General features: G+C 41.9%; 2 protein-coding genes across 2 annotated transcripts; both read right to left on the bottom strand.

Moving 5' to 3' along the window:
- Positions 1-731: 731 nt before the first annotated feature.
- On the bottom strand, positions 732-2,436 carry LOC141838037 (putative WRKY transcription factor 27). The gene is made up of 3 exons (XM_074725424.1): positions 1,921-2,436; positions 1,686-1,802; positions 732-1,578 (listed from the first exon to the last, which is right to left on the bottom strand). Exons 1-3 carry the CDS (start codon positions 2,322-2,324, stop codon positions 903-905), a joined length of 1,197 nt encoding a protein of 398 aa, XP_074581525.1. The 5' UTR covers positions 2,325-2,436; the 3' UTR covers positions 732-902.
- A 2,271-nt stretch (positions 2,437-4,707) lies between these two features.
- Positions 4,708-7,539, bottom strand: LOC141837193 (indole-3-pyruvate monooxygenase YUCCA2-like). Its single transcript, XM_074724636.1, has 5 exons — positions 6,928-7,539; positions 6,591-6,839; positions 6,381-6,503; positions 6,057-6,236; positions 4,708-4,902 (listed from the first exon to the last, which is right to left on the bottom strand). The coding sequence occupies exons 1-5, from the start codon at positions 7,537-7,539 to the stop codon at positions 4,708-4,710; spliced, it is 1,359 nt and encodes a 452-aa protein (XP_074580737.1).
- Positions 7,540-14,669: the final 7,130 nt, after the last annotated feature.

The raw sequence follows: 14,669 nt of genomic DNA, 5'->3' as shown, positions 1-14,669 counted from the left end.
TAATATAATTTTATAATGGTATGATTTTAATTTTCAGTTCTATCAACAGATCTCAAAAAGATATTTTCTATTCTTTATATATTTTTAATGTGAATTCATTGAGTGTGTTTGCTTTTGGGAAAAAAGAAATAACTTAGAAACATAAGAAGAAATCCGAATAAGTAAAATAAAAAAACCTGCGTCATGTGTAAATTCATATGCGACAAAGAAGATATGATGTACATCCAAAATCCAAATGCAGGCGGCAGTTGACAATTTGATGTCAGCGTGTACCTTGGTGGCATGCACTGCCGCTGACACTTCATCAGGTTATTAAAAGCCCAAGTACGTGCCTCTCGATCTCGAACTTCACATTTAAATAATTAAGTTCGTATTAATGAAAAGCTACTAATTAATAGCTCTTGTTTAAAATAAAGTATTATATAACACTGGGATACGTACTATTAATAATTTTTCTTCTTAAGAACCATGTTCTGGTCATTAACTAATCCCCCGTTGGCATCTAGAGACTGCCAGATGAATGATTAATTTAATCAACTATGATTATAAAAGACGCTTTTTTTATGAAGGAGATTCCTCGTGAAGCTTAAGGCGCAGAAGAAGATTCGTAAGCTAGCGCTTTGATCTCTCAAAGAAACAAGACAGCAACTCGAGCAGTGTTATGTTTCGTGATTTACACCAATCCGCGTTGACCAGTACCTAATCGTTCTTTCTCGAATAAGTCAAAGTCAGAGTAAGAAATCGACTATTCCTCTTTTCTCTAAACATTGTCATCGTAAAGACGGGACACAAATTAGAGAGAAAGAGACAGAGGAGTCTGTGAAATTTACAACTTTGCCAACGTCAGTGCACTGCCGTTTCCAGTGGGAAGAGCAAAAGGAAAGTAGCGGCCGAGATATGAGCTAAGTGAGAAATGGACGGATGAGATGCTGTCCTGCACTGTACTTTCTCTCTCTTGGTTCTCCCTGCGGCAAAGAACGCACGGAGATGGAGGCATCAGCTGCAGCGGCGGCATTTGTACTGTTCGACGACCATGGCGGCGCGATGAAGTGCTCGCCGAGCCCGCTTTCGTGACCGAAGAACTCCGCCGCAGCTTCCCCGGGTTTTGGGACAGCGGCTTCGTGTGCAACGCCCATGAAGAGCAACTCGTCCTCGCCCATGACCTCCATGTCCTCCACTAGCAGCATTCCCTCCTCTTCTTCCATCTCCTCGTCATCTGCTTCGTCCCCGTCATATCCTGTCTGCCGGAAGTTAAGGAGCTCGTCCTCCATCGATGATGTGAGGGGCGTGGTGGGGGAGAGCCCGGCGGTGGAGGTACATAGAGGACTGTTGGAGTGGTTCTCGGTCTGACGAGGGAATCCACCGCCGCTGGATGCGTCTCCTTCTGAGGCGGTAGCAGCGGGGCCAGGGGAAGAGAACTTGTGGCGGGTGCTGCCGGCGAGGGAGTTTCGGTGAGTGGGCATGGGGTGGTTGTGCTCGGCGGTGTAGGTGATGATGAACATGGAGGGGTCAGCCCGGCTGCGCTCAACCTGCTTCCGAGCGAGGCAACCCTTTGAGCTGCTACACCGGTAGTATCCCCTGTTTCCCAACGCCATGATATTGATACGAACAACATAGCTCAAAGTTAGCAACTCTAGTGATCCACAAAAATCACAGAGGAGGTAGATAAACAGAACTGTGTGTACCGGGGATAAGGAGAGCCTTTGATCGGTTTCTGTCCGTATTTACGCCACGCCCACACGTCGTCGGAGGAGAGCCTGGCGGCGGAGACGTGGCACACCACCTTCTTCTGCTGGTTTCTCCTGGAAGTCCCAACCAAAATTCAATTTCTAGAACAAAGTTCAGTGTTTTGCTTCCACTCTAATCGACACGAAAGTGGCGAAAAAAAAAAGATGATGTCCAAGAGATCGAATCTCTTACCTGCGCTTGGCTCGAGGCATCTGGACGAAAGAGCGGTGAGGTTGCCTCGCCGGCTGGGGCGGTTGATGTTGCCCCGCCACAGCAGCAGCCAAAAGAGGAGAGGCGGAGGCAGAGGAAGGAAAAGCTGTCACCGGCTCCGGACCCGCCCGTTGTTGCTGGCAGACTCTGGTGATCAGGAAGGGCTTGCAAAGCTCCTCCAGCTCCTGGTCGCCATCGCCGCGCCGGAAAAGATCCGGGAAACCAAAAAAGGACCCACCTTTAGCTCCTTCTCCCTCGTCCCCAAACTCAAGCGGCGCCTCCGAGCGGGGTAAAGCAGCAAAGTCACTCCACTCCATCGTCTTAGCCGCCGCCCCCCGGCAGCTCCTCACTACCGCGCCAAGATCCCAGTCGTTATCGGTGGTCATTCCCCCTGAAAACTCCACAACCGTCCAGATCTGATCTGCCAAAGATCCGCCTACACTGCTGCCTTGGAGGCGTTGACCATGAGAGCAAGGATGAGTTGAGCAAAGAGATGATTGAAAAAGGCGAAGCGAGCGGCGCTGACTTTTTTGCAGAAGTGTGGGGAGGAAGACACTAGTATATATATTATATACAAGGTTTGAGTAAATAGTAGGTAAAGATGAAGGAACGGTGTTTGGTGGTGGTGGTCAAGGGTGTTGCTCAAATCGGCCTAAATCCGGGGCTGTTTTCATAAAATTTCCATTGCTTTTTTATCTATCCGCCAACTTGACTTCTTAAGCAAGTCAAAGGGGTGAGAAGATAAAAAGAGAGAGAATCCAAGGGACCTCAAGGGCAATAAGCGATGAGAAATTGAGAGGATTAAGTTGCGAATCGATGATTCATTATAAGAGTTCGCAATAAGTAAGTTATTATAACCGTACAGGGACCACGTGTGTCGCACGTGAAGAAGGTCGCGTAATTATAGGGCTGTGGACCCTCATTTTTTCTTATCTTGAAGTACATTAAAAAAAAAAATGTAAAATTTTCATTGAGAAGAAGCGTTGCTTATCTTGAATTTGAATTAAGAATTGAGATCCTAATTTTTTTTTTTTTTTTAGAAGAATTGAGATCTAACTTGAATGTTTTTATAATAAAAAGTGTTATTTGTTAATTTGTCTTGGAGATTTGAAGGGTTTTGGATTGATGCAAAATGACAGAACAAAAACAACATTGGAAGCTGTGGATTCATGGAAGCCAAGCAAGCTCTGGATGATGTGATATCAACGACAATTTCCATCTCTATTGACCATTCACGATCCATGTGGATTAGCAAAATTGATAATAAATAGTACAAGAAAATATATTCTTTGAATTTAATTGACGAAATGAAATAGATAGATTCTTTTTTGATATTTATTTTACAAAAATGTTACAAACAATAGATTAAGAATAAGTATTAATTAATTACAGTGCAAATAGCATGCGAAATGGCAGTCTTTCAAGTGGGGGCCGCAAAGGAGGGCGGTGGCTGTACACCGCCGCCTAAAGCGAAAGAAAGGCAGCGCAGCAGGTTAAGTGCCCTATCCGTTCTACAAACACACGTAGCATTAATTACGTACTAGCTACTTGCGTGTGGGGGTGGATGCTAATTAAGATCACGTAGCTTCGTAATAGGCAAGCAGAAGGAATAAATATTCAAGCAAAAACTGGCAATTAATCTTGAATAATTTTGCATATATAAATCAAAGTTACAGGGGAAGAATCTTGAAGTAATCAAGCTCATGCATCCCTTCCGCTTCGAGCGGAAAGAAGAAGAGCACGACCAATTAAGCTATGACCTTGAGATCCATTCGACCATCAAAAGTGCAGATGCACCAGTTTGTAGTGGAGTTGCGGCAAAAAAAGACCACAGAATAAAGGGCGTTGTGTGTCCCTAGCTGGAGAAAAGCACTCCACATTGTCTCCATAATTTTTCAGCCTGTCGTGCCCACACAATCAGTGGCTACGTAGTCCCAGATTCCCTCCGAATATAATCATTTTCCATCCCGGGGCTCGCAGTGATAGCTTCGTTCCAAAAGCAATCAGGCTGATGGATGGGTTTTTATATATATGTTTAGACATAGGAATATAATTGAATTGGATTCACAATCAAGATAGGCATGGCTTACCAAATATACGATCGAGTTAAAAAAAAAAGTATATATTATAGTAAAATATCGTTTTCAAACATCTGCCTTTAGGGTTTTTATGAAAAAAAAATATTGAATGACTAATGATGCCACTGATCTAATCATTGAAATATTAAGTCAATGTATACAATACATTTTCCATGAATGAAAAATGATTTTCCGCTTACAGCTAGCAATAAAATTGGACTATTTTAATTGAAACAAAGTCATGTGAAGGTTAAAGTTCTATTGGGCTTCCAACAATGAGCCAAGAGTCTCGTAGAGCTCAGCCATTCCAAAACCAGTATCTGCTGATTCAGCCAATTCATAAGCGATCAAGTGAGCTACTTTCCAACTTCCAGGTCAAGTGGCTTAAATTATTATTTACGATAAGCAATAATTGTCATTACGTAAATAATTTTTTAACTTTTCAAATGATATACTTCTGAAACCATTATCACGATTTGCTCAATGCTAATTGAGTTCCATCTCTGCACAGATGTGACTTGAACTCAGGCCCTGATTTTAACAACACTCAGACTGTGGGCAGCCCAGGAACAAACAAAAATTCCAGCAACTGATAATGCTCCTACTGCAGCCATGAGTTAGTTGATTCTGGGGCCTCACAATTCGACTGTGTTTCTTCCTGTTCACTACAGATGAGTTCTTGCTCTCCAGGTTATACTCCAGAGAGTTGGAAATGCATGGGGACACCCTCAGCTCCAAAGGCCCCTGATTCCACTGGTAAAAGCTCAATGGCTTGTCCAAGCACCAAGGGACGGATCATCCGCAACCAACATCCCTGGTCCATAGGAACATGAGGACACTCTGAGAGCCATGGGATCCATCCAATGCCACTACTCACTGCTGGGAGCTGCACCAGCACAGAGAGTGAATCTCACCAAGCTACAAGGCAAGAGACACTGCAAAATGTGCTGCCACCTTCCAACAATAATTACGAAGCCCATTGGATATGATACCATGGCACTCGTGTAGGGCAGATCTTTAAGTACTAGCAAGCTTTTATTTTGGATGAATTATATTCAGATTGTTTTGTCAGAAAAAAAAGCAAACATTCGTTGGCATATAACTTGACTTGTAAAAAGGATGAACAGTCTTAAAAGTACCTAGTTAACTATCGATATTAATTATAGTATATTTTAGAGAGTGCTAGCTTTTCTAACTATAAACTGTTGACTTCCAGCTTTAAAGAAGAACATAGATAATTCAACAGTGATGGAGACGAATCATACGGTTTAGCTTCCATTGATGCTAAATATTTTCAACGGCGACTTCTGTCCAAGCCCCATCAGTTGCCCCATTTGGTACTAGTACAAGAATGAACACAGTGATGTGTTGGGACCGCGCGCCACTGATCCCACTTGCCTCTGCATGCCGCCTCCATCTCAATCATTCATCCTCTGATTCCCTCGTGGACTCATCAGATTCCACACTGCGTATATATGGATCAGGTCGACATCCGATCTCCCCTTTTCATTTGTCTCTCTCCCTATGTCTCATTAATCATCTAGAATATATAGTTATATACGTTAATTCAACTGGGATGTGATGAATTAATTAATTCGAAACGAATTCAATCAAACAAAAAGCGACTTCGATGTCCAATCGAAAGAAACACAAAAAATTCGGACCAAGAATTGCACATTTGAGATTTACGATCGGTGACGAAGCGTGCCAGATTAAGTGCGCGTGGGTGCCAAGTCTCAATCACAAATGCAAGCGCGATGCTAGAACATCTAGATAGTCAGATCGTCGATGACCCTTACCATAAATGCACGCGTGTGCTGGCCATTCATTATATTTCTGCATTGATAAAATTAAGTTTAATACTGCTAGCTCTGGATTGAACGCTGGGTAATTTTTGTCACTCGAAACAGATTATCTTATCAAATCAAAACTATATATGTTTGTAGATGGCACTCGACAAAGAAACAACGCTAAAAAGGCCTTAGAAATCAATGAAACGCACCGATCAAATCAACGACGATTAACTCATGGGATCGATACTAGTTCTCGGCCTTGTAAGATATCTCCCTCCACATCTTGAGCGATCCTCATGGCATCGAGCGAGGCACCGACCAAGCCTCGCTTCGTGAATCCAACGGCATACAGCCCCTTCTGCCCTTTCCATCCATTCGGAAAAGGTTTCCTCGGCAAACCATCCATCTCCGAGAACATATCACTCTCCTACAACACTAAATTTCTTAATTTTTTTTAAAAAATAATAATAAAACACTAGATATTGGCTGGACAATCGACATTCATTTTTGAAAACAAAAACTAGATGATGTGCATGAAAAGAACAATTTAAAATATATATATTTTTTATACCTTTAACCAACGTGGTACATTGCTCTTGTATCCGGTTGCGAAGATTGTCACGTCAAAATCTTCAATTCTTCCGTCCACGAACTCTGCTCCTCGATCCGTAATCCGCGTAATCGCTGGCCGTACCTTATTATTGTTGCATGCATGAATTTCAGTAAACTGATAATATATAAAACGATTGAAAAGTAATGATGATTACTAATTATTCCCCACCTTAATGGAGCCGGACTTGATCTTGGCGACGGTGCCGACGTCGAGGACGGGGGTCTTCCCGGTGAGCGATTTCAACTCTAGAGGCCCGAGCTTGGGCCTGTGCAGGCCGAGCCTGGCCGTGTCGCCGAGCATCAGCCGGGCGACAGTGAGCAGCAAGCGGTCCACCGTCCGAACTGGAAGCAGTTTCAACAGCCACATCGACAATCCAAAGGTCGACCGGCCCAGCATCTCACGTGGCAATATGTGAACCTGTTTTCTCAGACAAAAGCACAAAAAATTTATAAAGTTCACAGTTTAACCAATTATATATAACAAATTCAATGGGCCGATGGCTCACGGTGTCCCGAACGACGATGGAAGGGATCGCATTGTGTTCGCATAGATCGAGGGCGACCTCCATGCCGGAGTTGCCACAGCCGACGACGAGGACGCGCTTCCCCCGGTAGGCCTCGCCGTTCCGATAAGCGCTGGTGTGCAGCACTGGCCCCCGGAAATCGGCCACCCCCGGGATCGCCGGCACCATCGGCTCCGCGTTCTCCCCCGTGGCCACCACCAGCCACCTGGTCGTGAACTCCTCTCCGGAGTCCGAACGGAGGCGCCAGAGGCCGGCGGAGTCGTCGCGCTCGGCTGAGATGACAGCCACGCCGAAGCGCGGGCTGAGGCCGAACTCTGCGGCGTAGGCGTCGAGGTAGGCCAGGAACTGACGCTTGGTGGGGTAGAGCGGGAGAGCGGCGGGGAAGGGCATGAGGGGGAGCTCGCAGAAGTACTTGGGTAGGTGAAGGCGGAGGCGGTCGTAGGTTTTGAGCCGCCACGAGGAGGCGGCGCAGTGGGCACGCTCGAGGATGAGGCTCTCGATGCCTCGGCTCTTGAAGCAGGCCGCGACGGCGAGCCCAGACGGGCCGGCGCCGACGATGATGGGGCCGGCGAAATCAAAAACCTGCTTCCTCATCGACTTAAATTAGTGGCTGCTCGAGCACAGTTCTCCGTGATTGGCGATGCGTGAGAAACCGCAAGAGCGTCGGAATGGTGTCTCCTCCTCCGCCATGCAATAGCCACGAACGATCTGGGTATGGAAGACAGGCGGATGGTCTTTTATAAGTCTTATCCGTAGAAGGATTAGTTGGAGAAAGAATGGGGAAATTGATCTAATCGAGAGTGCGCAGTAGGGCTTATCCATTTGTGGATATACGAAGAATGAATTTAGATTGGATTGGCTTCGCCGGAGGAAGCGGGGGAGTACTGGTAGAGCTGGGGGATCAGTGGTGGAGGCGAGTAACGACGTGGACGGCTTATTTATGCTACAACGCAACTAGTTATATATATACCTTATTGGTTTTAACAAGATTTCTATTTTTTTTTTCTCATATCTTATAAAATAATATTTAAAAGTTAAAATATAAATAAAATAGTTGATGCGGCAGGATTTTAATTAGTCTTACGTGGCATAGGTAGTCAAGGGGTAAATTGATATATCGAGTCAAAGTCAATAGTCAATAAAATATACCGTTACAGAATAGATCGTTACATTGAAACTCACTTCGGCCTCTGACCACTCCATCACTCGGCCAGTCCATCTTTTAGACCACTTGGCCACTCAGTCACTCACCTCTCGCCCACTAGTCATTCGCCCTTTCGACCCTCTTGACCACTTGGACACTTGGCTTCTAGACCTCTCGGTCACTCCACCACTCGGCCGCTTGGCTTCTAGACCACTCAGTCATTCGAACACTCGGCCACTTGGCCTCTAGACCTCTCAGTCACTCCATCAAGGCTCAGGCCTTAATAGATTTCATGACCGAGGTGATAGGACGAGAATCTCTAGAGACATAGAAGATCTTCGTAGATGGGTAGACCACCAAGAAAGATAGCAAGGTTGGAGTATTATTGTGCTCTCCACAAGGAGACACGTTACAGTTGACCGTAAAACTGTAATTTTGAGTCACTAACAATGAAACTGAGTATGATGCTTTGCTCACAGGCCTTCAAGCCGCCAGGCACGTGGGGGCTGCTTGAGTCGTCATACATTCGGATTCACAGTTGGTGGATCAGCTGATCAAAGACACTTTCAAAATTCGCAACTATCAACTTAAACGCTATGCTGAGGCCATTGACAAATTGAAGATCCAGTTCTAGGAGGTTACTTTACAAAAGGTGCCTTGGGCAGACAACCAGAAGGCGGACGAGTTGGCCAAAATGACGAATGCATTAGCTAATTGGAAGCTAAAAGAGCCCACCGTCCGAGAACAACTGATTACCCACATTGATCGAGCATCTCAGTCTGTTGTGCCCACCGATTGGCAAACTCCCATCATCTATTATATTTTTTTACAGCATGGGATCTTGCTTGAAGACCCTGATCAAACCCGTATCCTCAAACGAAAAGTCAACCATTTTACCTTAATCGAGGATGTCTTATACAAGCGGACATTCTCTCGCCCTCTTCTTAAATACATTAGTCGCGACTAAGTTGATTATGTCATGCGTGAAATACCTTAAGGCTGTTGTGGAAGTCATACCGACGAGCAAACCCTAGCTCGAAAGGTATTGCTAGTCAGGTACTTCTGGCCCACCTTGCAAGTCGACTCAGCTCGACTGGTCAATACTTGTCTCAGTTGTTAGAAGCATCAATCCCTGCTCCACCATCCAGCCGAGCCACTGAAGACTTCGACTGTATTCTGCCCCTTCAACTAATGGGGACTAGACATCGTCGGCCCTTTCCCTACTAGACCTAATCAAAAGTTTCTTTTGGTTGCAATAAACTACTTTTCAAAATGGATGGAAATCAAGCCGCTCACACGGATCACCGAGAAGGTTGTCCTCAAGTTCTTACGGCAGAACATTGTCTATCGATACGGTGTCCCTCGCAAGCTGATGTCCGATAACAGGAGACAATTTCAAGGTCATAAAATCCAAGAATGGTGCCAGGACTTTAGGATTTAGCAAGCTTTTACTTCAGTCTACTACCTGCAGAGAATGGCCAGACTGAAATCGTAAATCGAGAACTCGTTCGAGGATTAAAAATCAAGTTGGATCACGCCGAAGGTTGCTGGGTCGATGAACTTCCTACTATTCTTTGGGCAGATTGAACGACCTTGCGGCACAACACGGGTATGACACCTTTTCACCTTATCTACAGAGGTGAAGTCGTAGTCCTGGTCGAGATCGATTGCGAGTCGGCCCGGCTCTAGGCATATACAAGCGCAGAAGATAATGCCAACCAAAGGTTATTAGAGCTAGACCTCATCTCGGAGACTTAGCTTGCGACCAAACGAACATGCATCTCCACACCTATCTATAGCGTAAGAGCCAAACCTATAACAAGCAGGTTATCCCTTGCTTGTTTCAAGTCAGAGATTTTGTTTGAAAAAAAAGAAAGTCTATAGGCAGGGTCAGAAAATTTGAATCACGTTGGAAACGACCCTATCGAATTATCTGTCAATTTAGTGATGAATCCTACAATTTGAAAAATTAAAGTAAACGATTGATATTTTTAAAATCGTCAAATCATTAAATCGTAAATCGTGGTTTGAGTCCACGATAGACATGAAAATCCGTTCGAAATGTACCGTATCATAAACACGTGCGCGCGTTTTTTTTAAAAAAATTATTTTCTATTATTATTTTTTTATATAAATCGACTTCTCACACCCCCGCATCTGTCGCGCGCGTTTATTCCAAAGAAATTGGAGTTACTGCTGATTGCTAACAGAAAGAGGGCGATCGAGTTCATCTCCATCGGAAAAGCACCAGGATCAGACGACGTTCTCCATGACGACCTCCTCGCTCGACCACTGGCGGGGCTTCTTCCGGGAGTCCGGCGACTCGGACATCTTCCACGTCAATGCGTCATCCGGCGTGCCATACGCGTCACTGCCTCCGATCACCCGGACGAGTTCAAGAGCCGGCGGGATGCGATTGCACAGATGCTCTTCGCCGAACCTCACCGCGTCGAGAAGTCCGACGAGGGCCGCAGAAACGCCGTCAAAGCGATCGAAATCAAATCGATAGAGCAGAAGGAAGATGACGGCCATGGCAATGCCTTCAAAAGCGATGGAGCTTTATTGCCGTCGCTAACTCCCTCCGCAGAACAGAAACCAGAGCCTACTGCTGTCGCTATTGATGATGAAGTAAAAACAGATACGATGAGGCGAGAAACCTGGAAGATACTGTCAGTTTCAGAAAATGGCAAGATTCGTCTTAGAAGAGTACTCGACGACCAAACGAAGCCATCGGATCCACAGAGAAGATCCACAGAGCATCAACCTGCAGAGCCCCCTGTGATTGCACCTGAACCTGGAAATCAGAAAGGGTCGCTTCCAACATTCACAGAGCATCAACCTGACCCTCCTCTGATTGCACCTGAAGCTATCAATCAGAAAGGGTCTCTTCCAGTTCCAACATTCACGGAGCATCAACCTGAGTCTCCTGTGACTGCTCCATCCACAAGACATCCACAAGGCAGGTTACAGAGAACATCCACAAAGCAAAAACCTGAGCCACCCTGCAGATTATTGCCAAACATGCGTCCAGATGTAAGTTTGGCTGTTAAATTTCTGACTTAAAAGAATTATCAATTGTATTTTCTTTTTTGTTTTAATAATTCAAATGTCTTGATCAGGACACATCGCTTCGATCTAAGCTGGAAATGTCAAAGCGCAAGCTTCGCGAAAGTTACCAACAAACTGACAACGGTTTGTTCGATTCAACTATTATTTATTTCTGTGCGAGTTTTGAGTATTTGATATATAATTAATGTATTGATCATGAAGGAAGAGTAGTGACATGTTCACTTGATATATGCAGCGAAAAGACAACGAAGGATACAAGCAATTCAACCTCGAGCAGAGATACCCAATTAGGACAGAAATAAAAAACCTCCTCTGTTTAAGAGGTTGGGAACTAGGCTGCGATAATTCTATCTTTCAAGCTGCATGCCACAGGAACTCCAGAAATAGTCGACACCGATTTTCTCATGCAGCTTCAGAAGCTAGCTCCGGTTGTTTGTCCCGTGGCATAGCGCAGTTGGGTCTCGAGTGGTAGAATTATTAGATTGAGTCGAATCTTAGGGGTGTTATTGCCCTGGGTTATGCACTCTCATTTGATTTATCTGTCTGTAACTTTGCTGTGAAGCAAGCCGGCGATATTGAACCGCTTGAAGTGAGCTAGATCACTTTGGTTGGATTGCATGTGTGCAGGAACCATCCATCACATAACAGCAAACTAATTAGCTATTTGGTCTATATTTCTTTAAGAACATGTATACTTATGTTTCTGAATTTGTTTGTTCTAAACAATTTCCTTTAATGCAACAATAGTTAGTTAAGATTTACTTATCATTATCATATGACGACGAGGGCTCAATTACCTTGATATGATTATTTTTAATAGCCCTCAAGGTTATGGTGGAACGGTAAGATCAAATGAGACGAACTCTCTAGGTAACGAAGTTTTAAATCTCATCCACAGACATATTATATTTGGAGAGTTTAAAATTTGTATTATGTTGAACCGTCAATTGAAATTCATCTATACTTCCTGATTAATTCTGTACTGTGTAGGAGACAACCTTGAAACAAATCCTCAAATGCAACCTTTAAGTTGATCCGCTGAACCAATACAAAGAGTAAATCTTTTTGAAAAGTTGAATCTGTTATTATTTTTTAATTTTTTTGGCAAGTCAGAGGATTTGTTTGAGAAATTGAAATGAACTTGAACTAAAATTTAAAAAGTTAAAGAGTAAAAATGTAAAGAAAAAAGGTAGGAAATAAATTTTTAATATACTTAAAGCTATTATATTGATAGATAAAATTGTATACTTTACCCCAAATAAAGTATTTATGTTTTGTGGGGCAAAGATTTTGGTTGTCGACCTGAATTTGTTAGAGAAAATGAGAAATTAAATTGAGATGATATGAATATAAATGTAAAAGAAAGAACAATAAAAAAAATTGAAATATAATTGATTTGAATCTTTATAAATTCAGTTTAATAAAGAGATCATAAACTTCTGGACAAATAGGATTTGATAACATAATCTGGATCGAATAAAGTGTATACACATACAACATGTCTTCTGTCTTCACACAATTTAATTAATCTAACTATTAATTTCCACACTAATTAATCCTTCGCCCAAGCAAATTGCAAAGGAAATATGTAACTCCTTGTGAAAATTTACGTGATCAACGCTGCGATTAGTGGATACGACGAAGAACAAGTCATTTTAAATTAAACGGAATGGAGGGCACGCACGACAGCTTTTGTCCGAGCGATTCCCCGAATCACGGCGCGCAAATGCTCTTACTATTCACATGGAATTAAAAACCAATAATAATAATAATAATAATAATTACTAATAATGATAATAATAATGCATATTTAATAGTTTTGAAAATTTTTAAACTGTCGCTTTTCTCTTTGCTTCTGCAAATTCTGTCATTTTTGGTCAAATTTAAGTAGCTCAACTCTTTAGATTCCACAAAAATGAGGGCCACAAGGCCAACCTTTCATCTGTATCCTATTGGTGTACTTCTTCTCCCTTTATCCTTTTTTTTTTCTCAATAAATAAATAAAAAGAGGAGGCCCCGCTTCAAAAATGTTTCGGTTGGATCGATCGGATTGACATACCTCATCAAACAATTTAAATCGATTAAATTAAAATTGAAAGAAAATAAAGCTTTACAATATTTCCCTGTTTTCTAGATTTCCAGTAAAGGACAGCATCAACTCGCTGCCCATATAATAGCAAAACATTGGAATAAAGGAAAGAAGATATTTATAGTGTTTCTTAAGAATCTTTTATTACTCTATTTAAAATTTCAGAAATATTTTAATCACTTTGATAATAAGATTCCCACATGAATGTACTAATCGCTTTCTGTTTCTTTAATATATTAAAAATATGTGCCATCAATGATCAGTTTGGCCGGTTGGACTTAGACCGCATCAAACATCACAACTTGACTTACCAAACTCATCAATAATATATTTTGCCAACCAAAATTCCACAAAGCTTCGTTAATTCCACCGTTCAAACTTGACATGCTCTCGCATAATTTTATTTATTTATTTATTTTTTTGTCAAAGACAATTTTTCTGTTTCTTCAAAGAAAAAAAGGGAGTGAATTAAAATATTTAAATCACGCGTTTCTTTACGTAAACGAGTTTTATAAACAGAATATGAAATATTAAAAAAAATTGTTTAAGCAACAAATTTATTAAATTAGTAAACTTAGAGTTCTTAATTAATCATATGAAGTCGTCTCCGTTTGGCCTGGTCTTGCACCGTACGTATCTAGCTGTTTTCACATCAAAATTAGCTGTATAAAACTGCTCGAAAGGCTTGAACATTTCCAGTATTTCCTACCAATTAGGAAATTCTTAAAAAATCACATTTATTTGGTCATAAATGTCAATCTAATTAAAATTATCATATATTTTAGCATTTGAACCAAGTTTGCTCCAGATCACATTCTCATTCTAGTTTTTTTGGTAATTATTGCTATTTCCACATTTTCTCTCATTTAATTATATTTTTATGCCAACTATCACATTGATAAATAAGGTTTAATGCATATTATCACAAATCACAAATGTCAAACCCTTCGTACTGATGTTAAATTCAATATTTTTTGGAGTTAGTGAGGAAAAATAGAAAGAAAACAAAAGTAGGTCGTTTAATTAGGCTGAAATGAAAAAATTAAAAAAATTAACTTCTTTGTCTTTATTTACTTCCTCGTAAATAAAAATTCATTTAAAAAAAAAATCGTCTCAAGTAAACACAACATATATATTGCTCGAATAGGTCTTTTATCGTTTTATTTATTTTGTCAGATTTAATTTATTGTTTCGATATAGATATAAAATTTGTTTCGATATTATTTTGTCAAAATAATAATATATTTTGTTTTCATAAAAATTTAGAAGAAAATATTAGAGTACTAATTTCCATTTACTGGCGAAAATGGTCGCCCAGGGCTACAGCCGAAGTCCTTTTTTTTTAATATTTTAATCCTCTCCTCGAAGAAAATCAAAGTAAGAAAAGGAATTCCACTTCTCTCTGCTCGCCGCCCTTCCACG

Source organism: Curcuma longa, chromosome 11 (assembly GCF_044706935.1).
Source record: "Curcuma longa cultivar G26 ecotype Majalengka, Jawa Barat chromosome 11, ITB_CL_G26_1.1, whole genome shotgun sequence".
Classification (NCBI taxonomy): domain Eukaryota; kingdom Viridiplantae; phylum Streptophyta; class Magnoliopsida; order Zingiberales; family Zingiberaceae; genus Curcuma; species Curcuma longa.
This window is presented reverse-complemented; position numbering and strand designations above follow the sequence as displayed.